Consider the following 25825-nt stretch of genomic DNA (forward strand, 5'->3'; position numbering starts at 1 on the left):
GTCTACATAACAAGAAGAAGAAAAAGTACTCTACATAATCGTTCGTTCAGTGATTCAAATTCTAACAAGGTTCTTCTAGTCTTTTTGTTTATAAAAATATAAAGAGTATACGCCCTTTCGCACTTCGCCCTTACCCTCCCATATAATTTCTTACAAATCAGTGATTTATAAGAAATAGTGTTTTATTGGGTGAAGAGTGTTTTATGAGAATTTACTGTTACTACGGCAACATTGTACACAATTTTTACGGCCTAGTATAATTAAGGCTACTCATCCATAATTTTTTAATTATTAATGTGTTGATCATTTGCAGCTCTGGAAATTTCAAATTTCTACCTCTGAAAAATTTATTATTTGTGCGTAATTTTCTATTTTTGAGAGAATAAAAATAATATGAGTTAAATATTTTTAGGCCATTTGAATAATTTTATAATAGACATAACCTTGGTAAAATTGACTATTTTAAATGCATTTTATTTGTGTTAGTATTAAATAAAATGTACCATATTAAGTTTTGTTTAGTATTTTGTTGAATAAAAACCTAAAAACGGAAAAAATGCATAATAAATATTTATTAGAGGGAGAAAGCTACATCCTTGTGTATATTTGTTCTTTTGCACACATCAAATTAAAAGGAGATAAAAGATTTATCTACCCTACACAAAGGAAATAGTTGGAAAAATTGTTTGGTCAAAAAGTAAAATAGGGAAGGATCATTTTATAAATTTCTACTTATTTAATCAGTTCTAACTCTTAATTTTCAAGGAACATAGTTGATATATACATATTTAGAGAGGCCGATAGCGTGTAAAATTTATAAAAAATTGTGCGCAGAATTGAACTGATTTTTGTACAAACCTACAAACCAGCTCCTCCATAACCCAACTTTTTTTTGAGACGGCAGGACGCGTGTTTCAAAAAATTTACAAACTAAGAGCAAAAACGTTCCGGAAAATCTTGTTTTTTTTATCAATATGAAGTTATATTGTTGGGTAAGTGATTTTAGTAATAATGCATTTACATATGAATTCTAATAAAATCGTTCTTTAGGGAGCTAATAGTTATGGTCAACTAGGACTAGGATATAGGTCTGAGGAAGAAATTTCACCAAAAGAAGTTTCCTTACAAAACTGTGATTTTGAAGCAGATGATATTGTCTCAATTGCTGGGGGAGCTGGACATACTTTGATATTGGATAACAAAGGCTTTGTCTATTGTTGTGGATGGAACTCAAAAGGTCAACTAGCTCTTTCAGATGACAGCCTGAAGTTAACCCAAATAGAGATCTTAAAGGAATTTAAGATAGTTCAAATTTCATGTGGTTGGGATTTTAGTGCTGCTGTGTCAGAATGTGGGAAACAGTTTGTGTGGGGAAACAATGGTAATACTCAACTAGGTCTATCAAAAAGTATAACCTGCACAGGAATTCCATCAAGACTGCAAGTTTCACAGAAACTAGCTACTGGTTTCAAACATGTTAGCTGTGGATTGAGGCATAGTGCTATGATAACAAAGGACGGAGGACTTGTAGTTGCTGGTACTGGAGCCAAAGGTCAATTAGGGCTAGGTGATAATTTTGATGATAATAACTATCTAAGTATATCCAGAGTTCCTGATTTGAGTGATGTTATTAGTGTGGCAAGTGGGCAGCACCATACTGTAGTTCTTAAAGACAATGGTACTGTACTTAGTTGGGGTGAAAACAAGTTTGGCCAACTTGGGGTGAATCCAAATGTAGCAAACAGTTTTGTACCACTAGAGGTGTTCAACAATGAAGGTTTGAAGACTGTGTTTGCTGGTTGGACTCACAGTGCAGGTTTAACCACCAATGGAGAAGTCTTTACATGGGGTAGAAATAATTATGGACAATTGGGAGCCGAAAGGGAAAAGCCATATGAACCAGAAAAGATTCCAACACTGAACAATGTGAGTCAATTAAGTTTAGGCTCAGAACATAACTTGGCTGTGACAGCAGAAGGAAAGTTGTTCACATGGGGCTGGAATGATCATGGGAATTGTGGTACTGGAGACAAAAAGGATGTTAAGATACCAACTCACATTCTAGCTAATAAAAAAGTTAAGTCTGCTTTTGCTTGTACTGGTAGTTCATTTGCTGTTGTTGAATAGTAATAAACTTTTTTCATTCAGTGAATCTTTATGTTCATAAGTATTTTTTATAAAGAGTTGATCACTATTAATTGTAATTTCTGTATTTTTATAATAAAATTGTGTTGCTTGTAATAAAATTAATTTTTCTTATGTTGGTAACTATGTACTATTTGTTTGTATTGATCATTGATTTGTTGACATTGTCAGTAGAATATAACATCAAAATGTTAAATCAATTCCGTTCTAGAACAAATTGGTAAATATTATAATTTTATATATTATATTGTAAATAAGTGTCAAAATAATGAATCATGTAAACAAATTATACAAATTTTATAGATATTCTCATTCAACAAGATGCACAAATTCTATTTTCAAATGAAATTGTACTGGTCATTTTTTAAAAGAAAATCTTTATTAAATATATATTTTACATAGGTTTCTTTTTATTAATTTTTCCTTACCCCTTATAATGAATTACAGAATCACACTTAGTTTACTCCTGATTTTTCTTGTAGTTGCATGCTCTTTTCATGTTGATGTTGCTCAAACATTTGGTTATTTTAAATTGTATCAATGTAATTCTATATCAAATGAAAAAAATGTATTTTTTTATTTTACAACTGAATGTTGTAAAAGCGAGTGATCTTCTACTAAACTCAAGTTTACATCATATTGCATATGAATGTTGGTTATCAATCTCAAATATATCTATATCAATGCTCAGTTGAAAGACAATCATAAATCATTTTGGAAATATTATGTTAATGATAAATGTTCTAGTCACAGTTTACCAAATGCTATGTTTTACAGGGATCAGTCTGCTTGTAATGAACAAGAAATTGCTAATTTGTTCAAGGACTTCTTTCAAACTGTCTGTATCCCTGGGGTTAATAACCTTCAGTTTCCTAATATCCCCATTAATAACAATATTGGCACAAATTATAATGTTTCTGAAGTCACTTTCATGATATTGATATTTTTGATTGCATAAGTTCTCTTCCAAGTAAGATTACCTCTGGACCTGATGGTGTTCCCAATTTTCTTTAAAAAAGTGTGTTTGCACTGTTGCCACGCTATTACATACTTTATTTAATAAATCATTACAGTCTCTTTATTTCCTGATGTTTGAAAGGAGAATTACTCAAATGTGGTCACAAAGAAAACATTGAAAATTATACTTAGTAGTATAAAGCATTCATTCTGCAATACCCAAAATTATTTGATGGTTTGATAGCTAAACAGCTATCTTGCTTGTGCAGTGGAATTACCGAAGAGTCTCAGCATGGTTTTTATGCGAAAAAATCTACAGCTACTAATTTAGTTTTGTTATCAGTCTGAACTTATGAAGCAAATCACCGATCAAACACAGGTAGATGCTATATAATATACTGATTTCAGTAAAGCATTTGATCATCAAATTCTTCTTGCAAAATTGCTGTCTGTGGGATTCATATACAGTTTGTGGAATGGATCAAAAATTAATTGTCAGGTCGTAGTCAAAGAGTTAAGGTTGCTGGTAATATTTCAGCGTTAATAATGGTCGCCTCACGTGTACCACAGGGAGGACATACATCACCTATTTTTTTTCAATATATTAATGATATTGTGAGCTGTTTTTAAGCAGTCAGTGTGTAATGTTTGCTGGTGACTTCTGGAGGGTTATAGAGGACTTTAGAGATCAGTTGTCTTTACAAGCTGATCTTGTTCGTTTATATAATTGGAGTAGTAGGAATTGTCTTCATTTAAATATTAAAAGTGTTGTTTGATCAGTTTTACCCTAAACGTGAAGAGTATTGGTACAAATTATTTCATTGATGAGCAACCTCTTAAGCATGTCTCTTCTATTAAATAATTAAGAGTTACTTTAGATCAAAAGCTTTCCTTGGTGGAGCATATCAACTTAATATCCATAAAGGTTTTTAAGTTACTTGTTTGTCATAAGACATTGTAAGTATTTTTCTATTAATGCAACTAGATTAGTTTATTGTTGCCTTGTAAGATCCATCTTGGAATATTGTTGTGTAGTTTCATCACCCTACTTTCAATGTCATAACACATTAGAGGCTGTTCAACATACATTCTTGAGATACTGTGCATTAAGATCTCATAATGTTGTTAATCATGATTATACTAATATCAAGCAACTACTAGGATTACCACCACTTAGTATGAGGCAGGATATTTCAGGTGTTGCTTTTATTTTTAAAATTAGAAATAGTCATATTTATTGCCCTTACCTGCTGAATTAAATCAGATTTAATGTACCATATTTCGGTTTGTGCCATATAACTACTTTTAATATCCCACTTCAACGATCATAAGATATGAGATTGTTAAATAGCTCAGATGTAGACCTATTTAATACCAGTTCGAGCCAACTTAAGAAGTCTCTTGTACTTTCATAAGTTTATTATTTCTGTATTATTGTATTTTACTATTATTGGAGTTATCCTATTATATATATATATATATATATATATATATATATATATATATATATATATATATATATATATATATATATATATATATATATATATATATATATAATCAATCTATAACGTTCTTCGCTGTTTTCTGATTTCCAATTTCCATTGGTCTTAGTGATTCAGAAGGTACTTGCTTTACCTATTCCTGCTTTTATATACTTAACATTTAATCTCGGTCTGCTCTTTTTTTCAGGTATCTATTATCTTGCCCACCAACTAAAACCACCCTCTCTTACTTGTGCGCATAGATCTTATCTATTGTTGAAGCTATCTGTGAAGCTATTTTCTTGTGGCATTTTAAAGTAATTACTATTTTAATGGGAATAAGCCACAATTGAAGGTTAAAAAAAGTTTATTGGCGTTTGACATTAATCCTACTTGTAAATACAATACATTTTGTAGACGTCTACTGCCGTATTCCCCTTTCTCCTCCGCCAATCCTGCCGGTCCAAGGCATGCTCCTCCTCCAAACCTCTCGATTCTATCGCTTTTCTAATTCCTTCATTCCATGGGCGTCGAGATTTCTCTCTTCTCTTTTTCTTCTTCCAGGAGGCTTCCATTTGTGAAGTTTTTGGGGCCAACGTTCTTCAGGCATTCTCAATAGGTGTCCAAACCATTTTGAACCTCTTCTTTCTATTCTGTCAATGGCCGTTTCTGTAGCATTCATGTCATTTCTTATAGATTCGTTGGTCTTCCTTTCCTGCCTTGATGTTCTAGCACTTCTTCTCAAATAATCCATTTCAACTGCCAACAATCTTCTCTTCAGGTCTGCATTAATTGTCCATATTTCAGAGCCATAACAAAGAACTGATTCAACCATGGTTTGCCCTATTCTTTTTTGTTCCTTTTGGAAATGTTGCGACCCCACCAAAAGGAGTTCAGACATCCTACAATTTAACGTCCCTGATTAATTCGGTGTTTAATTTCGGTTTCTCCCAAGCCGTTCTTAGCAATGAATGCACCTAAATATTTAAATTTTTTCACTTATTTGATTTCCACGTCCTCGTCGATCAATACTTCAAATCTTGCATCTGATTTGATAACTAACTATTCTGTTTTCTTTATGCTGACTTGTAACCCCCATTTTACATATTCTTTGTATAGATGCTTTATCATAAATTCTAGATCATAAGAATCTTGAGCTAGGACGACTTGGTCATCTGCAAAGTTCAGGGAGAACAGCACGTAATTTCCTATGGGGATTCTCATTCCCTGGCAGTGGTTTTTCCAATTTTGAAGGGATGCCTCAATATATAAATTAAACAGTAAGGGTGACATACTGCATCCTTGTTTTAGTCATTTAGTTACTTTTATTGGCTCTGATAGCCTATTTCCGATTTTTAGGTAAGTAGTGTTATCCCTACTATGTATACTTCTGTGATTATTCCTAAAAGGTATGGACTAATGTCGAGTTGTTGAGCTTACCACAATTTAAGTCTTAGAACTGTATCGTACACCTTTTCTAGGTCGATGAAGGCTAGATGTACTTATCGGTACCAACTGCTATTCTTTTTTCTATTAATTGTTGGAGTATAAACAAGTTATCAGTGCAAGATCAAAGATTCAAACGTCAATAAACTTATTTTAACCTTCAATTGCGGCTTATTCCCATTAAAATAGTAATTAGATCTTATCTCTGTCGTTGGCCCGGTTGGTGTTTCTATTCTTCTTCTTTCTTTTTAATGACTGCTCGCATGTAATTGTGAGCACTATTCCATCCCTCCGTACTTCCCATCATCTTCACGATCATCTCTTACAGTTACAGGGTTCATACCTATTTCTTTATACATTCTGTTTCTCCCCACTGTACATCTATTACACTCCAGAATTGCGTGAGTAACAATGTCAGAATATTCGCAGTATAGACATTTATCTGTATTTGTCTTTCTGAACCTATGAAGATACGCCCTTAAACAGACAATCTATCCAGTCCCTTAGGCTCGGGATTAGCATCTTGGTCCACTGGGCATCATTTTCCTTGTTGTTCCACTCTTCTTGCCATCTCTCCATTGGTCTTTCCCTTTCTTCTTTTTTTTTATAGCTGTTTTCAAATGCTCCCTTCTCTCATAGATATGTCTCTTTTCTACTGCTAGTACATGCAGAGGAACACAACCCGTGATATAACACAACCCGTGATATTCCACAAGGCCGCCGCAGAGTCCTGTAGGCGCATGCTACTCGCAACAGACTCGTTCTGTCTACTTTTGTCATAAGCCTGATATTAGGTATTTAAATTGTGTGTGAAAGACAAGTAACATTTTTCTACTATTCTTTATATATTTTTTACTTTATATGCCCCCGGGGGGGGGGGGTTAACTTCCAAAACCCCCCCTGGGTGCGTCACAGCTTCTTTCGTTTTCATTGTGGTGTCCAGTTTAATAATTTTGTTGGAGGATTCTGCTGTCATCCATTCTTTGTACTTACGTGCCGTTAGTCGGTTGATTTTGATATCCTCTGTTATTCTGTGTTTATCACCATGATTTCTTGAATTCTCTCGTTTCTTACTCTATCTAATCTTGATTTACCCGCCACTCTCCTCCAATAATCCATTTCTGTTGCTTCAAAAGTCTTCTTTCTCCTTCAATGGCCATACTTCCCTTCCATATGTAACATTGCTTTTGACAATACTATTATAGATTCTCTGTTTATTTTCTCTTGAAATTATTTTATCCCTCAGTAGGCATGCTGTTCAATGGTCGAGTGACTTGTCTTCCCTGGGTATTTCTGTGTTTAATCTCTTCATCCACATTGCCGTCATTGTAATTATAAGTGCCCGTTGTCAAAAAAGTTTATGATAAATAGGTACTCTCTCCAAACTTTAACGATCGCTTCATTAGGCCGAGTCTGACACGATTTCCCTCTGACAATTTTTCTTATAGGTAGGTAATTTCTAAGCTATTTGATGAAAAGAATATTTTGTATTTTTATATATTTTTATATTATTAATTATTACTTTATTTGGGCCATCGAATGCTCTCTTAGTCTTCATCATTCAAATATGTGTGTATTTTTTGTCTATTCTTTTTTAATGCTAAGTCGGCTGCTTCTGGTAGGTATTTTTTTAGTTGTTTCCATCCGCTTTCTATATCTTCTACTGACATCTGGCTTATAAATTTCTCTTCAACCTGCTCTCTGAATTTTTTCTTAACATTTTCATTTTTTTTAATAGTACACCATATCTTTTTAACTTTTTACAGTTCGTTTCATTATTTGTAGGCATTATTTATTCTATTTTAACTTTGACCAAGAAAAGGCCCACATTTGCGCCTCTCCCATAGGTTCGACTATCTTTTGTGGCTCTATATGTCTTAACTTATCTTAACTTCTATTATCGAATGGTCGATTTAATTAATTGTCTGCCCATCTGGTGATATCAAGGTACCTTTATGAATATCTTTGTGGTCAAAGAAAATACTCATGATTCGCATATTATGTTCGAAATGTGTGTATTAAAAAAATATGTTTCTGCCAATTAGGTTACTGTCTTTGTATTTACTCATTCGTCCTATTTTCTTGTGTCGGTCTTTCCTACTAATCTATGCGTTGAAATCTCCCATAATAATTTTTGTATCATGTGATGGTATTTTATGAACATTTCTTTCAATTATTCATGGTAGTTTTCTTTAATATCTTCATCCGTATTTTCTGTTGATGTGTGAATATTTATAAATGCTACTTTTCTATACTTTCCTCTTATTCTTATCTTATATAAACTGATTGTGGCTGCTTCAAAATATATCACCAAATCGGCAATTTTTTTCTAAATATGAAATCCAACCCCAAATAATCGTATATGGTCTCCATTGCTAAAAAATACGTAATTTCCCATTTTTGTGCAAAAATTTTCTCTCTGTTTGATCTGCTGAACGGCTCCAATAGCTATTTCATATTTGTCCATCGTATCGGTTAACTTTTTTACTGCTCCTGCATCAAAAGTACCTCTAACCTCTAACATTTTATTGTTCAATCATAATTCTACTACAATTAATATTGGTTTATAAAATCGGAGAAATACAGGTCGACAGTGTACCGAAATGTCAGCCATCGAAATGTTCAGAATTGCAATTGATAACACTAATTATTGCACTATCCTGATTGCAAATACTATCACGTCTTCAGTACCTATACTAATGTATGGAGTAAGTATAAGCGTGAACAATAATCGATGACATGTTTAAGAAACCTGAAGCCTTTGAAATGTATCCCTATAAATTAATATATGCTGCAAGTGACGTGGATCGAGAGAATCTTAAACACAAAAGTATACTGTCAAGCATAAAATCAGGGTCAATTCATGATTTGAAGTTACTTCAGGAATTTTCATTAATTTTCGGATTGTTTTCTGTTGTAACATATTTTATTAATTGCTTGCAAAAAAGTTTTTCTTCGAAGTTTATTGAAGGTAATGAAAGTGAAAAATTGGCGACTATTCCGTTCTCTGGCAGTGATAACAGCTTGCAATCGACGAGGCATACTTTGGATAAGATTTCGGATCACATTCTTGGAAAGATTAGTCCATTTCTCCAGCAGTAGGTACTTTAGATTACACTGCAGCATTACAGCCCGTAATACAGAATCGCAATTCATCTAAAATACGACTCCAATCCGATATTGTCCAAACCAAGTTTTCCTGCAAAATTCAATCTGGCGATTCGATGTTCATGATAAAGCGACAGCCCAACAGCTCTAGTCGCCTCCTAACTGTCCACTCACTTGTGTTTATATTTCTCACTTCTTGTATATGATTTACAAGGGATTTTGCCATGGCCGTTCGGTTTCTCAAAGCACTAGAAACGAGAAAGCGCTCATCTCTAGCTGCTGTAGTCCAGAATAGCCTTTTTTTATGAAACAACAAGCTTATTGCAACAACAACTTTTGCAAGCAATCAGTTAGTAAACTGTCTTCTTCTTAAAGTGCCGTGTTCTTTCGAAAGTTGACGACCATCATGATTATTTGAACTCTGTTCACTGCTAAAAGTTCTAAAAATCTGGTTAGACGAGCAATTAAACCATTCCCTGTAGAAGATGGTATTTTGTTCCTCTCATCACCGCCTAGGTATTGTAGTTTTCGTATCATTTCATTATTCAGTTCTGTTTATTTTGAAAGTTTTCGCCAGACTTCTTCATTCGTGACTCTGTCTACAAAGATATTGTCAGAATTCTTCTGTAAAGCCTCATGTCGAAAATTTCCCCTTTTCTCACCATCGCTTTAGTCAGAGTGTCTGCTTCTATACCTACTGTAGTAAACTATGTTACAACCGAAAAAATACAAAAAAAGATTAAAATTTTTAAAAAAGCTTCAAATTACTCCTAATTATTATTTTCGGAAGGGTAATATACCCACTAAATAAACAACAAAAATCATACACACCGACAAAAAAAACACTAGAAAAAGATAAAGAATGTTTCTATATTGGATCATACCAATATTAATCCTTTTCATAAATATCTTTTTTTGACCTTCCTCTCCTACTCATTTCTGAAACTTAACATTTAAGGATTCTTCGTATTCAATGATTTTCATTTCAACATTAAACTGTTTTGTGCTTTTCATTTTAACCGTTTTACTAGTTTTATTTGAAAGGATCCACGTTTTACATCCATATGTGACCACCGGTCTAATTATTGTTTTGTAGATTCTAAGCTTAGATTCAGTAACTTACTTTGCATTAAGTCTTTGTATGCATAAAAGCACTTATTACCGCTAAAAAGCCGTGCTTGCATTTCTTGACTGACGTTGTTGCTGTCATTTATTATTGAGCCTAAGTAGGGAAAGGTGGAGGCATATTCGCAGGTAGATTGTCTACCTTCAGATTCTAATGTCGATTCGACTATGTGTACTCCAAATATTTTGTTTTCCTTTCATTTATATTTAGATCAAATGCCGCTAATCTCTAACTTTTTCACTTAAAACCCATCTAATTCGGCTTATTATTGCAACATTCACAGCATATACTCATATTTGATTGGATCTTGTAATAATACAGAGGTTTATATCTAGTTTTCTGATAATAGCTTCCAAAGTTAGATTAAAAAGTGTTGTTGATAAGGCATCACATTGCCGAACTTCATTTTCAATATCAAACGCCTCTATCCTAGCTCAAGATTCTTATATTCTAGAATTTATGATAAAGCGTCTATACAGAGAATATGTAAAATGGGGATTACAAGTCAGCATGAAGAAAGCAGAATATTTAGTTATAAATTGAGATGCAAGGTTTGAAGTGTTGATAGACGTGGACTTCGAAATCAAACAAGTGGAAAATTTAAATATTTAGGTGCACTCATTGATAAGAACGGCTTGAGAGAAACCGAAATTAAACACCGACTTAATCAGGGACGTAAAATTGTAGGATTTCTGAACTCCTTATGGTGGGATCGCAACATTTCCAAAAGGAACAAAGAAAGAATAGGGCAACCCATGGTTGAATCAGTTCTTTGTTATGGTTCTAAAGTATGGACAATTAATGCAGATCTGAAGAGAAGATTGTTGGCAGTTGAAATGGATTATTTGAGAAGAAGTGCTAGAACATCAAGGCTGGAAAGGAAGATTGACGAATCTATAAGAAATAACATGGGGCATGGATATTAATATTCGTAATATTATCAAATTTACTCCTTCGGCGTATTTTACAAATTCTTTCATTAACTGGAGTGAAAGCTAATATCGATCTGCGGCATTTATGGTTTATCATAAAACGCACTCCAAAGTCTCCTTGTCTTTCTGGTCCACAGTAGTATAAACTGTAGTCTTTTTTTATTTATGCATTCGTGCCTTTAAAATCTCTTCAAATCTGATTTCTTAAAGAGTGGCTATGTCTACTTCGCATTTCTGTAGTTTCTGGGTAATACTTTGCATTTTGTTTGCTGTTTTCAAACAAAGTTACAAAGCAAACAAAGTTACAGCTAAATTCGGATAAAGTAGCATTAGGAGCAATGGCGGATTCAGGACCGATTTTCGGAGGGGACCATGAACTTTTTTGGAGGGGTCTGGGAAAAATTTTTAAAAATTAGGGTTACAATGGTGAGTTTTCACACACTTTTTAATGCCATAAAGACATTTAAAACTTATCGGTGTTAAAGAATTTTTATTTAGCAACGAAAAATCTTAAAATTTTAACCTAAGGCGTAATGAAGTCCAACGAGTGCAAAGAAAGAAATGTAGTTTAGTTTATGAAATTAAAATAGCATAAATAAAAGGCGAATAATATTGGTCAAGTTACTTTATTTGTCTAGTACAATAGTACAAACATTTTTCTTGTAGACTAAACCTCATAGAACAAGTCGTCTGGCTCGCTGATGTATCGGATGGTCCAATAAGCCGATCTCTCTGCTATAAATATCAGAAACTATTCATGTTATAACTTTAGGAGAAAAAATTCCTTAGTATAAGTGGCCAAGAGAAATCGCTGAAAATAACTTTCAAGTTTCTGGGTTAACCGCTAGGAGGCGTAACCTGTGAAGAAAAATTTGAAAATCAGTTTTTTGTGAAATATGCCCAATTATACCAAGTATTAAATAAGTAAATTAGAAAGAGGCCTAAATTCCGCACAAAGTTGTTCAAGTACTTTTTTTTAATTTTTTTCAAATAAAGGGTGGGGAAGAATGAGAAAGTATTTGTGGATAAATACCTATAACTTTGGTTTGGATCAACCGATTTTAACGAAATTAGTATCATTAGAAATAGTGTGGATGAATTAATTTACTTCTACTATAAAATAATTGCATTTAGTTTTAATTGTCATAGGTAGAGGGTACTTTCGAATAGAAAAAATTAAAATTTGTTTTTCTTCAAAATGTGTAATAGAAACACCTATTTATTGTAAATTATAATGAGACTTAATTAAATTTGTAACAAAATGGCGGAAACTGTATGTTGATAGCTTTTGTCGAACTCGAGATATGAATAAAATCGCATAAACATAAGTAAGTATAGTATTGACTCACCCTTTATTATAACTTAAAATTAAATATGTGAAAGATCGTACAAATATCTCGATCAATAAAACTTAATGTCCAATTTAATATTCAAATTGTTTTCCATCGTTGTCCACACAAAGATGTAATCTTTCGCGCGTAAACATAACAGCTGCTTCAATCTCAGCTATTGATATACTACTTATTGCGTTTATAATGCGCTGTTTCATGTCGTCTCACGTAGTTGGTAGAGTTTGGTACACTAAGTTCTTCAATCTTCCCCACAGATAAAAGTCCAGACATGTTAAGTCTGGAGATCTAGCGGGCCATGAAAATATACTTCCACTTCCAATCTATTTATTTGGATAACTTGCATACAAATAATCTCAAACTCGTCTGGAAAAGTGCGCAGGATACCCGTCATGTTGTAATATCATATCTCAATTTTGGGATCAATAGGTACAACATTTTTAAAAATACACGGCCGATAATGTCGAATTTCTTCAAAAACCCAGATTGTTGTTGTGTAAATTGCTATTATTATTCTAAAGGTTAAAACGAATTGGTTCGAACTTTATTTGCTGTGAGGTCCTTGCGTATTAAATAAACATTAGGTATACATAATAATTTTTTTCTCATTAATTTCTTAATGATTTCCTAATGTATAATTATTTACATGGTTATTTTACTGTCTTTTAAAAACATAACTAATAAATCATACACTGCTCTCAGTCTAATGATAATAGGTACTGAAGGTTCCAAGGGGCTAATATATTGTTTTTATGTAAATTATTTATTAATCTGGATGAAATTATAGTATTTCTGGGGCAACTGAAAAATATATGATCTAGGTTTCCTTCTTCTGTACAAAATTTACATTGATCATTATCTAAAACCTTAAGTTTAAATAAATGTTTGGGGTAACAAGCATGCCCAAATCTCAGTCTTATGATCGTGGTAACATATTTTCTAGGTACATTAAAAAACTTATACCAAGGAGTTTTAGGAATATCTGTTTGAAGAGAAGTGTATCTATTTGGGCTAACACAATTTCTTCTTATTTCCAGTGAAACAGAAGCTAAGTTTATACAAAGTCGCATTCAATCTGTAGAAAAGTATCTGGCGGACTTCTGTAATATATTTTCGTTATATTCCCTCAAAGCTGCTCGTTTACGAGACGAAAGGGATGAAATAGCCAAAATTTCTTTAAATATAGCAGAAAATGAAACTATTAATAAATCTTTGTCAGTTGGACTGGAAAATTTCGCCGATTGTATGTCACAAATAAGCGATTACGAAGATGTAAGAGTTCAAGGCATCGATATTAAGGTGGTGAGCCAGTTTATGAAGTACGAAAATATTTGCAAACAGGCGAAAGATGAAGTTAAAGATATTTATACAGCTAGAGATAAGGAGGTATCTAAGAAAAGGTATTTGGACAGAATAAGGGAAAGGAACCCAAGAAATAGGCAACAAATTGTAAGTATTAGATTATTTGTTTAGTCTATGTCTTTCGGCTTATGTTTTATTTATCTCCACTTTCTTCATTTTATTTTTCTATTGACGTTCTTTGTAATAAGTAAATGAACTAGTTACTAACGAAAATAAAAAATACTATTAGTAAATAAGAATGATTTTGCAGAAACTTGTCAAGAAGCAGCTCTGTAATTACTTAAATATTCTGAATCCAGCATTGCTAAGCAAACGTATAGGTAACTGTCAAGAAGTGAACTACCTGCATAAATACAGCATGAAGTATATAATAAAACTAATGATATCCTACCTACCAAAAACAAGTGGAAGCTATAAAAAAAATTAATTATAATATAACAAAATGGAGAGATCACCTCTCATAGATGGTCATACCCTTTATGACCATCTTCAGACTTAATGCAAAAGATACTTGGAGGTCGAATTATGTTTTGAATAGTCACACAAATACTACTGGGACTATACTTGAGGTATCCATCTTTCAGATGAACTCAGATTTGATGACATCACATCTAATCTTCACCGAGAAGATTAACATGATTACACTATCTAGAGAACAAAAAGTCTCAAACATTAATAGGGACTTAATATGGTTCATTGCTGGATATAATACTGCCAATGGTACTGGATCTGGAGTCTTCCAAGCAAACTGCAATTATAATAAATCTTACTGTCTAGGTTAATATACCTACAACTGTGTTCCAGGCTGAAGTTTTTATTTTGGTTGCCTATATTCATGAAATCCTGAATGAAGAGACCCCAAAGCAAAGAGATCAATATCGATACAGACGTCCAAGCGGCTATTCTGGCCAAAAAGAGCCCACTTACCAAATCCAAACTGGTAAGGAACTCCAAAGATCTCCTCAACAATCTGGTAAAAGACAATAAGTTTTCGGTAATAATTAAATGATATGCAATGACAATCGAACGAGAAAAAAGTTAATGACAAAATGTTGAATGACTAGTTGCATATTATCATTGGCATGAGATTAAGGAAGAAATAAACAAAACGTAATGATTAGTATTTTTTGAACAGTTTCAAATACCTATGAATTTTAAATACCAAAAGAACAACGCATTCAGCGATACAAACTTTACCAAAATAACCAAAATTTTTGTTTTTAAAAACAAATATTTTTGGGTATATATTGTTCTGAAGCTAATTTCTTAGGTATTTTGAAAACGATTTCCGAAGTGGAAATTGAAACGTCAAAATAAACATATTTTAAACTAAAATTGTGGTTTATTCCCAGTAAAAATAAAAAACAGATTAGAAAGACTTCCAAAACAATTCATTTATTAAATTAATAAATTATGTACTTTATTAAATAGGAAAAATATTGGCTTCTTTGACGAATAATTTAATTTCGAGTATATCATATCTCATTTTTGTTTTTATCAATGGATCGTGCTAAAAAGCATTAATGGAACAAAAACTTTAAAAACCTGATAAAATAAGGTAAAATATTATTTTACCATTCAACATTGATGTAAGTTTTGCTGGTGTAGGTACAACATAGTTAAATTAAGTAGTGGCGCAGTGAAAACTTCTTTTAATGGGGTTTTTAATTTTGCAGTCAACGATATTCAAAATTGCAGCATTTATAGAAGACGATTTTCTTTTTTGACAGTATATATTTGTTTCGGATGTTTATTTTTAAGACTATAATAACTGAGATTTGAAAAATTTGACTTATTTTTACTCCTTCGCTATTTAGTTTTTCACGCATAACTTTTAAATACATATATTTTGTATCATCTTTCAGAATTATACTGTCAGCAAATCACTGATCATTCTCTCATTTGCTTTTTTCTTCTTCTGTTACCATATGCCATGCAGCATGTAGACGTTCATGCTGATTGGATAATGGCGAGGGATCCTTCCTGCGCTCTTCTAATTATTGACCTTTGAGGATTCAGGCATTTGTTTGTTTTTCTTATTCTGGTACATATGTCACCTGAATCATGAGTGGTGTTTGCAACGGTCCTCTTGATCATTCAGTTTCGCCCATTAAAATGACATTTAAGAGATTATATTTGTCACCTCTTAGAATATGGATTAAGTACGAGAAATTTCACTCTTTTACCATGTTTAGCTCTTATTAGAATCTCTTCATTTAAAATACGGTCGACCCATTAAAAATTTATAAACTTGCTAATACACCAGATTGCGAATGCTTCTATACTGTTTACCCATCTTATTTTGAGTATCCAGATCTCATTACTGTGCATTAGGATTTGCATAATTCAACATTTTAAGACTAGAAGACGAATATTAAAGAGAGTTTCGCATCTAGACAGGTATTAAAATAAATTTACCTTCTAACAAACATACCTAACCGATTAATTGAGAAAAACAATAAACCTATTGTACCGAACATGCTTATTACTCCAGTAGTCAGACACGAAAATTCCACTGAACCCCTAAAAAGCATACGAACAAGATAAATTTTACTGAGCATATCAATTTTGGTACCCCAAAAAGATGCAAAAAAGTTTATCACTTTTACCCCCGGGCTTCCCCCTAAAGCCCCCCTCGCAGGTGGGTAAAAATGCAAAAAAATCAATTTACCAAGAATCTGTACACCGTAGAAAAAAACGTTTTCAATAAAAAATGTAGCTGAGATAATTTTAAACAAAAATATTTATAAGAATTTTTTGTGGAGAATGAACCGTTCTCTTAGAAACAACGCTTGAAGCTACCGTCGATTTTACATGTCAGTTACTTGCGCGAAATCAATGTTCAATAAAATTTGTATCAGCTCGACGGTAAAAATTCGATATCTTTTGTTCCGGATGTATCGACCGATATCTTCCAGATGGATCGACCGTGATGGAGATCGACGCACTAATGCAAGCGAATAGAGGTGGACTATTCCAGAATATTTTAGTACGTAATACCTTGTATATAGAAGTAATAAATTAAGATACTATCGTACTGTAAACTTATAAATAAATATATTTACATAAATTAGAACCGCTAGTTTTATTGAAACCCGCTACAATTGGTGTCACGGTATGAAGTAAACTATTTATTTAAAAATTAATTCAGCAGTGACTTTTGAAAAAGACTTTTAAACTTTTGAAAAGTATTGTTCGTCGGGAACATCTGTGTAGTTCGGTAGTGATATTTGTAAGAAAGATCATTTAAAAAGTACGTGTGTGCCTGACCAAAGATGCTGCTAGTAAAACAGTTGCGTAAGCAACTAGAAGAACGCGATGAAAACTGCAGCGGGTTCAAGAAGATCCTCTAAGAACGACTGAAAAATGTTCTGAACAAGAATGGAGATGACCCAGAGACATTCTCGTTTTAATCAGCAGAAGAAGCAGTTTTAACGAAAATAATTGATGGAAAATTCGAAAATGTTTCTCAAATAATCGAAGAAAGTTCTAGAAATAATGATGAGAAATTTGAAAATGTTTCTCAAATGATTGAAGAAACTTCTAGAAAAAATGATCAAAGATTCGATGAAACGTCTCAAATTATTAAAGAAGTAGCTAGACAAAACGACGTGAAATTTGAAAATGTTTCTAGAATATTCGACGAAGTATGTAGTCTGAACAATGAGAAATTTGAAGAAGTTTCTAGAACATTCGCTAAGGTAGAAGAGAAGATCAAACAATTAGAGAGCATGATAACTAATACACAAGTGCTATTACCAGTTAATGCAGTAGTTTTAGATCCTGTAGTGAAAGAAGGGCAGGAAGAAGGCAAGGGCAGAAATGGCGCTGGGCAGGTCACGTAGCCCGATATAATGACAACAGGTGGACACGGAGATTTCTAGAATGGAGACCAAGGACGACAACAAGAAGCATGAGAATACCTCAAAAAAGATGGGTAGATGACATAAGAACAGTGGCAGGCAAACAGTGGATTAGATTGGCGCAAGATAGAGAAAGATGGAAGCAATTGGGAGAGACCTACATTCAGTAGTGGATGGAAAATGGTTGACAAAGAGGAAAAGAAGAAGTAAAAGAAGAATCAGAGACGAAACGACACAGCATATGAGATTCAAATTGCCACCATTTGATGGAAAGTCTTCTTGGTCCATATACCTTAGACAATTTAAAGCTATTGCGACAGCCAATCATTATACAGAACAAGAAAAGGCTTATTCCTTGACTGCTGCTTTACGAGGTGATGTTGCTGATATCATATGATTGATTTCTAAGGGTTAAGAAAAATGTTACCAAATCTTGTTTACTCGACTAGACAAACTTTACTTAGATGTCCATCTACAACAAGTCTACAAAGTACAAATAATAAGTAGAATTCAACGAGCAAGTGAGAATTTGCAAGAATTTGAAGCAGATGTTGCTAGTATAGCGCGGTTGGCTATCAGGAGATACCAAACAACATTTTGGAAGAAATTGCTGTAGATACCTTCGTCAATGGGTAGGGAGACAGTGGACTACAGAATTTACCACTAGCAAGACCAAAAGTTTTAGATAAAGCGCTCGCCATTGCCTTGGTACACAAAACAGATAGTCGAGCTTAACGGAGCTAACGAGTACGAACCTCTGAAGAGAGCGACAAATAAAACGATAAACGTCTGGAGGAAATTCTACGCAAAGTACAATTATACAACAGTCAGAAAGCCAGAACAGATCGAACACCAAGCTGAAAAAAGTCATTCAAATGCTAATGCTCAGTCAAGACGGCCTTCTTCTTCTTTGTGTGCCGTGCTTGTATTCAAGCGTTGGCTATCGTTATATTGACAAGCTGATGAAATGATTCTCGGTTGGCAGCTAGATGAAACAGTTCCTCGATCGTTCGACCTGTCCATTGTCTAATGTTACGCAGCCAGGACAGTTGTTTTCTTTCGACCCAACGTTTTCCTTCGATTTTGCCCTGAATGATTAACCGGAGTAAGCGATATTTAGGTCCTCTCATTATATGACCGAAATATTGGACCTTTCTCATTTTGATAATGTTGATCAATTCCCGCTCTTTGTGCACGCTCTCTAGCACGCGTTCGTTAGATATGTGTGCTGTCCACGAGATTCTGAGCATGCGACGGTAACACCATAACTCAAACGCTCCTAATTTGTTGAGATTTTTTATTTTTGTTGTCCAGGTTTCACATCCATAGAACAAAGTGGACCAGACGTAGCACTTCAATACTCTTAGACGTGTGGTCAACGACAGACTTCTACTGCATAATACAGAACGCCAGTTAATAAAGTTCAAGACGGCCATGCAGTGCAAATTGTAATCACTGTCTTAAATTAGGAGAACAATTTTGCTCCGTGAGACGAACCACCGTCATTAATGATCAATGGCAGCCTCAAAAGCTACAAGCTCAAGCAGATGATTCATGTATAAAAAGAGTATTGGATTGGATGCGTCGAAGACCTTCTTGGCAAGACATTAGTGCATGTAGTCTAGAAGTCAAGTGTTACTGGAGCTAATGGAATTGCCTAGTGCTAAAAGATGATGTTCTGTATAGAACGTTTGAGAACGATGATGGTACAGAATCTAAGCTTCAGTTGATTGTACCTAAAAGTAAAGTTTCAGAAGTATTAAGAGAGCACCCATGAAACAGTACAATGTTCGTAGTCCTATGGAAAGAATAGCAATCGACATTGCAATTTTATTCCCAGAGACGAATGATGGAAATAAATATATCCTTGTAACCATGGATTATTTTACGAAATGGACTGAGGTTTATGCGATACCAAATCAAGAAGCTGCTACCATTGCAGAGATACTTGTTAAAGAATTCTTTAGCCGATTTGGTGCTCCCTTGGAGATTCACTCCGACAAAGGGCGAAACTTCATTTATTCCTAATAAATGCCAACTACCGCTCGACCGTGAATGAAACTACAGGCCAGATTCTAACCTGCCTGATGTTAGGGCGTGAAGTTCGTTTGCCCTGCGACCTAGAGTTTGACTGCAGACCTTCCGAAGAACATATTGCAAGCGAAGATTATGTCGACCGCCTGAAGTTAAGAATAAACATCATTCATGAACTTGCCCGACAACACATCCAGTTAGCCAGTGAGAGAATGAAAGATCAATATAATTCTCGATGCAAGAATGAAAGCTATGAAGTAAGTGGTCTTGTTTGGCTTTATAATCCAGAATGTCGTCGAGGCTTGTCTCCTAAAATGCAAAGACAATGGGAAGGTCACACAGATAGAACACAGATATGGAGTTGCTATGATCCTCAGTGAGAAAGTAGCGAGATCAGTAACAGGCTTCGTTCCGAAGAAGAAATAAAAAACTTTTATAGCGAACTTCAAAAAACATTACATCTCACAGCATCTAGGGATATAACAGTGATCATGGGTGATTTCAATGCAAAAATTGGCGAAGGAAAGTGCTACCCTAATGTAGGACCATATGAGACCATATGGACCTATAAGACAACAAAATCGTCAGAAATCAAATTGATTACATCCTAATAAAACACAGATATCGAAACTCAATTCAGGCAGTAAAGGCATATCCAGAAGCAGACGTATCCTCTGATCACAGCCTTCTTATTTCTAGGTTTCAACTTCAACTAAAAAGGACGCAAAAGAGCCGCAACAACAATAAACTTAACATACAGAAACTAAAGTCAGAAGAAACAAAAGAAAATCTGAAACACGAAATCAACACAAATCTAGATAGAAATCCAAGAAATAATTGCAACGTAGACCAGCAGTGGCAATTCTTTAAAACCTCTATATTGGAGCTAAGTAAGAAAGTACTTACAACAACCAAATGTAAGAAAAAAGAATGGATGACCGAGGAAATTCTAGAGTTGACGAATGAAAGGAGAAAAAACAAAACCATCAATACGATCCGCTATAAACAGTTTCAAAACCAAATAAGAAGAAAAATTAGGGAGGCTAAAGAAACCTAATTCTGTGAAAAATGTAAAGAAATAGAAGAACTGCAAAACAGATATGGCAACTTTAATCTACATAAAAAAGTCAAAGAACTAGCCGGAGTAGGAAGTAGAAGAACCTCGAATATATTGCTCGACAAAAATGGAAAGATTATATCGGAGACAGAACAGAAACTACGACGATGGAAAGAGTACATCGAGGAATTATTTCATGACCAGAGAGAAGCTAGTACATTTGTAGATAGCCAAACGGGAGATGTAGGCCCAGAGATAACCAAATCAGACGTTAGTCAGGCATTAAACTCAATGAAAACCAATAAATCTGCTGGTCCAGATAAATTACCAAGCGAGCTATTAAAGTTGGTGAACGAGAAAAACCTAGACATAATAGTAGAACTGTTCAACGCTATCTATACTACGGGAATCATCCCTAGAGAAATGTTGACATCAGCATTTGTGTGTTTGCCAAAGAAAGTGAATGCCAAAAAGTGCAGTGACTATCGAACCATAAGCTTAATGTCACATATCTTGAAAATTCTGTTGAAAATTATCCACGCCAGAATTCACACTAAACTGGAGCTGGATATTAGTGACACACAATATGGGTTCCGCAATGGTATGGGTACCAGAGGGGCACTATTCTCCTTCAACGTGCTGACGCAGAGATGTTTGGATGTTAACCGTCCTCTTTACGTCTGTTTTATAGACTACAATAAAGCGTTTGATAAAGTAAAAAATTACCGACTCATGGAAATTCTAAAAAATAAAAACCTAGATGAAAGAGATTTGAGGCTAATAACAAACCTTTATTACAATCAGCGAGCAATAGTACGAATTGAACTCGAACCATAAGCTTAATGTCACATACCTTGAAAATTCTGTTGAAAATTATCCACGCCAGAATTCACACTAAACTGGAGCTGGATATTAGTGACACACAATATGGGTTCCGCAATGGTATGGGTACCAGAGGGGCACTATTCTCCTTCAACGTGCTGACGCAGAGATGTTTGGATGTTAACCGTCCTCTTTACGTCTGTTTTATAAACTACAATAAAGCGTTTGATAAAGTAAAAAATTACCGACTCATGGAAATTCTAAAAAATAAAAACCTAGATGAAAAAGATTTGAGGCTAATAACAAACCTTTATTACAATCAGCGAGCAATAGTACGAATTGAAAAATAGACATCTGAAGAAATGGAAATAAAGAGAGGTGTCAGGCAAGGCTGCATACTATCACCTTTATTATTTAACGCTTATTCTGAAGAGATAATTCGAGAAACTCTGGAAGATGAAACAGTCGGCATAAGAGTAAATGGAGTCTTAGTTAACAACATCAGATATGCAGATGATACAGTAATAATAGCCGATAGTTTACAAGACCTGGAAAGACTCATAAGTAAAATAGTAATGTGTAGTAGGGAGTACGGACTCTCGCTCAATATCAAAAAGACGAAGTTTGTGAAAATTTGTAAAAACAACCATAATACTAACGAAATCTTGACAGTAGAAGGCCAGCAGATCTAAAGAGTAAAAAAGTACAATTACCTAGGAACACTTATAACAGAAAATAATAACTACACTGCAGAAATCAAAGTCAGAATCGAAAAAGCACGTTCTAATTTTATGAAAATAAAAAAGGTCCTATGTGGCAAAGATTTAACATTAGTTCTTAAAGTACGCCTAACAAAATGTTACGTATACAGTGTACTATACTATGGAGTGGAATCATGGACGTTAAATCTAGACAAAATGAGACGACTTAAGCCTTTGAAATGTGGACCTATAGAAGAATTATGAGGGTTTCCTGGGTAGATAGAGTTACGAACAATAAAGTACTGAGAAGAATACGTAAAGAGAAGGAACATGAACTAACAATTAAAGGAAGAAAGCTACAGTATCTCGGACATGTAATGCGGGGCGAGAAGTTTGGCATCCTGCGACTCATAATGCAAGGAAAGATAGATGGCAGAAGAAGCATCGGAAGAAGACGAATTTCATGGCTCAAGAACCTGATTGAATGGTTTGGATGCAGCTCAAAACAACTTTTTTTTTGAGCTATTGCCTCAAACATTAAAATAGCTATGATGATTGCCAACCTCCGTAGGGGAGATAGTACCTGAAGAAGAATTAACTGGAGAATTTCCATCTTTCTGCATGAGTTTGTAGTCGATTTGATTTTTGTGTTCTTTATTCGGATTAGTCCACGTTGATAGCTTTATTGGGTGGTGTTTATAAAGTGTTTTTGTGATTACTAGATTGTTTTCATTGGCAAACTGTAAAAGACGTTCTGCTCTGTTGTTTCTAATGCTCAAGCCAAATGACCCGACAGTATCTCCTAAATGTAGTTTATTTTCAGTTTTTCCCACCTTGGCGTTAAAGTTTTTAATAATATATACTTTTTGTGGGACTGTTTTCACGATATTTTCTATCTTTTTGTAAATGTCTTCAATGCCTTCATTTATGGTATATGTTCTCTGAATATTCACCTGAATGACATGGACATTTTATGGTTTTACTTCTGTTATTGTTATGAGTCTATAGTTTATTGGAGTAGCCATGCTAATTTATTTATTAGTATGGCTACTCCATTATATCCTCTATTTTAAGATCCTGTGTTCTTCTACGATGTGAAGTTTTTCAGTTTGGAAAAGACCCCTGACATTCCATGTTCCTTCCTATGTTCATTGATTTTCTGATTTGAAGCTTCTGTGTTTCGCTTTCTCTTCCAGTCGCCCTTTTACCAGGAGTAGATTGGTTGCTCGCACGCTCGTACCTGATAACCCATTTAACTGACTCTCTGACCCAGAACCAGGAATCAACCCCGGTCGCTACTCGGATTACGTGGCATCTCTACTTTTTGTGTTAAGCTATTCATTTGAAGTGTACTCTCGAGAAGATAATCAGGTGGTTTTCCCTTATCTGCCTGATCGCAGTGTCATAGCCGGTTGATCATTATGAGTCGGTATTATTAAATCATTATGTGATATCAGCCCGTGAGTGTCTGGTATTAAGCTGACAGCAGAAATCATTGCGCTGTCGTCTTAGATAAGTGATGACATAGCTGCTGCCGTACGCCATGTCCCCAGTTAGTCAATGGGAGCCTATTTGGTAAGACCTTAGTCACACATATCTTTCGTATTTGTAGGACATGTCTCTATCAGCCAGTAAGATGCGCCGTATCGGAGTTGAGGACTCTCCCGTCCGTCCATTGTCCGCGAAATACAGCTCCTACTTAATTCCGAACTCCTCCACTCAAACTGAGAACGGATACCGTAGCTGTGTACGAGGTTATATTATATTCAGTTATTCTATATGATTAATGTTTATTGATTATTGAATAACGTTTTATGTGTTAATACCATTTCAAAATCAACACATAAAATGAAAATGTACAAATTCTTTGTGTAAGAAATAACCCAGATACATTTAAAATTAAAAAACTTGTATCAGAACTAGCATTAGAGCATAAAGAATACATTGATCAACTGGTTAAGTACAATATAGAAGTAGAGAAACCTGCTGATAATTACGAACTTTTTGACAGTGACTTTTACACAACTATAAAGACGCAGCAACATCATAAATGAACTTATGCAAAAAATTAATTTTCTTTCACAAATCTGTCGAAATATCCTTCAGACAAGTATACCACGTATATATAGGTATTGTCCCAAATGAAAACTGCGAAATTTGTGAAGTTGTTAGAGACCAATCTTTTTTGAATGTCTAAAGTATTCAAACTTAAGGCATGTACTGTATTTCAACTTAATTGAAGCAAATATAGTTGAACCTTTCACAGCTGCAACATATACACGTCATAATCTTGGTCGCTAATTCTGTGAGGCAAACACGAGTAGACTACTGAACTCCCCTAGATTGCCCTTCTTTCGTTATTCGTGGTTTCGGAGTGAATGACAATGAATTCCTTATTTTCTTGTGGGGCAAAAGTGAACGAAAAACAATCAAACAACAATCGTGATGGCGCTCAGAGAGGACAGAAAAAGATCCAATGCCCAAGCATGAGCGGTGCAGCTAGGGAAAGTTGTAAGTACATGTTGAAGAAATGCTTCTACTCAAATGAAGGTCGACCACAGGAGCATATGCATGCGTATCCGAAATCCACATAATAGATTTCAGGCACATACAAAAAATATTTTTTAGGTCGGAATGTGTAAAGGTCTACGAGGCCAAAAGACCCCTTTATGTATAATCTGCAATGTAGCAAGTACCAGCCAGTTTCGTCCCTTTGGTTTTTCTATTTGTTATTGTTGTATCTTTTGTTTTTATTTGATTGATATCTTGATATATTTACATAACACAAAATATATTTTGCCAAAGTATCTAAGATTTTTATAAAATATCCCTAGAACAGATTATTTTAAGATTTTAATTTTATTTTTATTTCGTTCAGATTCAAGCTGAAACTGAACTGGTAAAAGCCACTGCTGAAGTATCAAAGTCCATCCAAATACTAGAAGAAAAGACAAATACCTTTGAAAAGCAAAAACTGCACGATATTAAAGCTATTCTCTTAGATTTTATGTTTACGGAAATAGGGTACCACGCTAAATGTTTGGAGATTTTGACGAAAGGATATAATGAAGTTCAAGCTATAAACGAAGAGACAGATTTAGAGGTTTGTTTATATAACTGATGGATTTCCCTGTTACTTGATGGAAATTCATTTTATCTAACAATAAAACACTAAAAACTTTTGTTTTCAAAACTTCCACAAAATTTATTATAATTTATTATCACTACAGTTGTTTCGGCAGAGTCTCTTTCTCAAGTGATTGAAGTGATCTATCTTTGGCATGCGTTTACACTTTATAGTCTTTAACTAAATAAGTTGAAGAGGTCTGCCTGAAGCTGGTCATTCATTTTGGTCTGTATTTTTAAAGTAATTATTATTTTAATGGGAATAAGCGACAACTGAAATTTAAAATAACTTTATTGATGTTTCAATTTCCGC

General features: G+C 34.2%; 2 protein-coding genes across 4 annotated transcripts in view; both read left to right on the forward strand.

Annotated features, from left to right (window-relative positions):
* Window positions 1–25825, forward strand: part of Fam92 (CBY1 interacting BAR domain containing protein Fam92) — a 63006-nt gene that overhangs the window by 21012 nt on the left and 16169 nt on the right. For 2 of the 3 annotated variants that reach the window (XM_072540603.1, XM_072540604.1), the window contains exons 2-3: window positions 13585–13996; window positions 25265–25489. In XM_072540603.1, the coding sequence (XP_072396704.1) occupies window positions 13793–13996; window positions 25265–25489 (429 nt within the window). In that variant the 5' untranslated portion in view covers window positions 13585–13792. Of the gene's footprint in view, window positions 1–13584; window positions 13997–23833; window positions 23962–25264; window positions 25490–25825 lie in introns of those variants that run through there. The other variant, XM_072540605.1, reaches the window with a different exon arrangement.
* On the forward strand, window positions 660–2547 carry LOC140447761 (secretion-regulating guanine nucleotide exchange factor-like). The gene is made up of 2 exons (XM_072540602.1): window positions 660–992; window positions 1051–2547. The coding sequence occupies exons 1-2, from the start codon at window positions 975–977 to the stop codon at window positions 2125–2127; spliced, it is 1095 nt and encodes a 364-aa protein (XP_072396703.1). The 5' UTR covers window positions 660–974; the 3' UTR covers window positions 2128–2547.

The sequence above is a fragment of the Diabrotica undecimpunctata genome, chromosome 8 (assembly GCF_040954645.1).
Source record: "Diabrotica undecimpunctata isolate CICGRU chromosome 8, icDiaUnde3, whole genome shotgun sequence".
Classification (NCBI taxonomy): domain Eukaryota; kingdom Metazoa; phylum Arthropoda; class Insecta; order Coleoptera; family Chrysomelidae; genus Diabrotica; species Diabrotica undecimpunctata.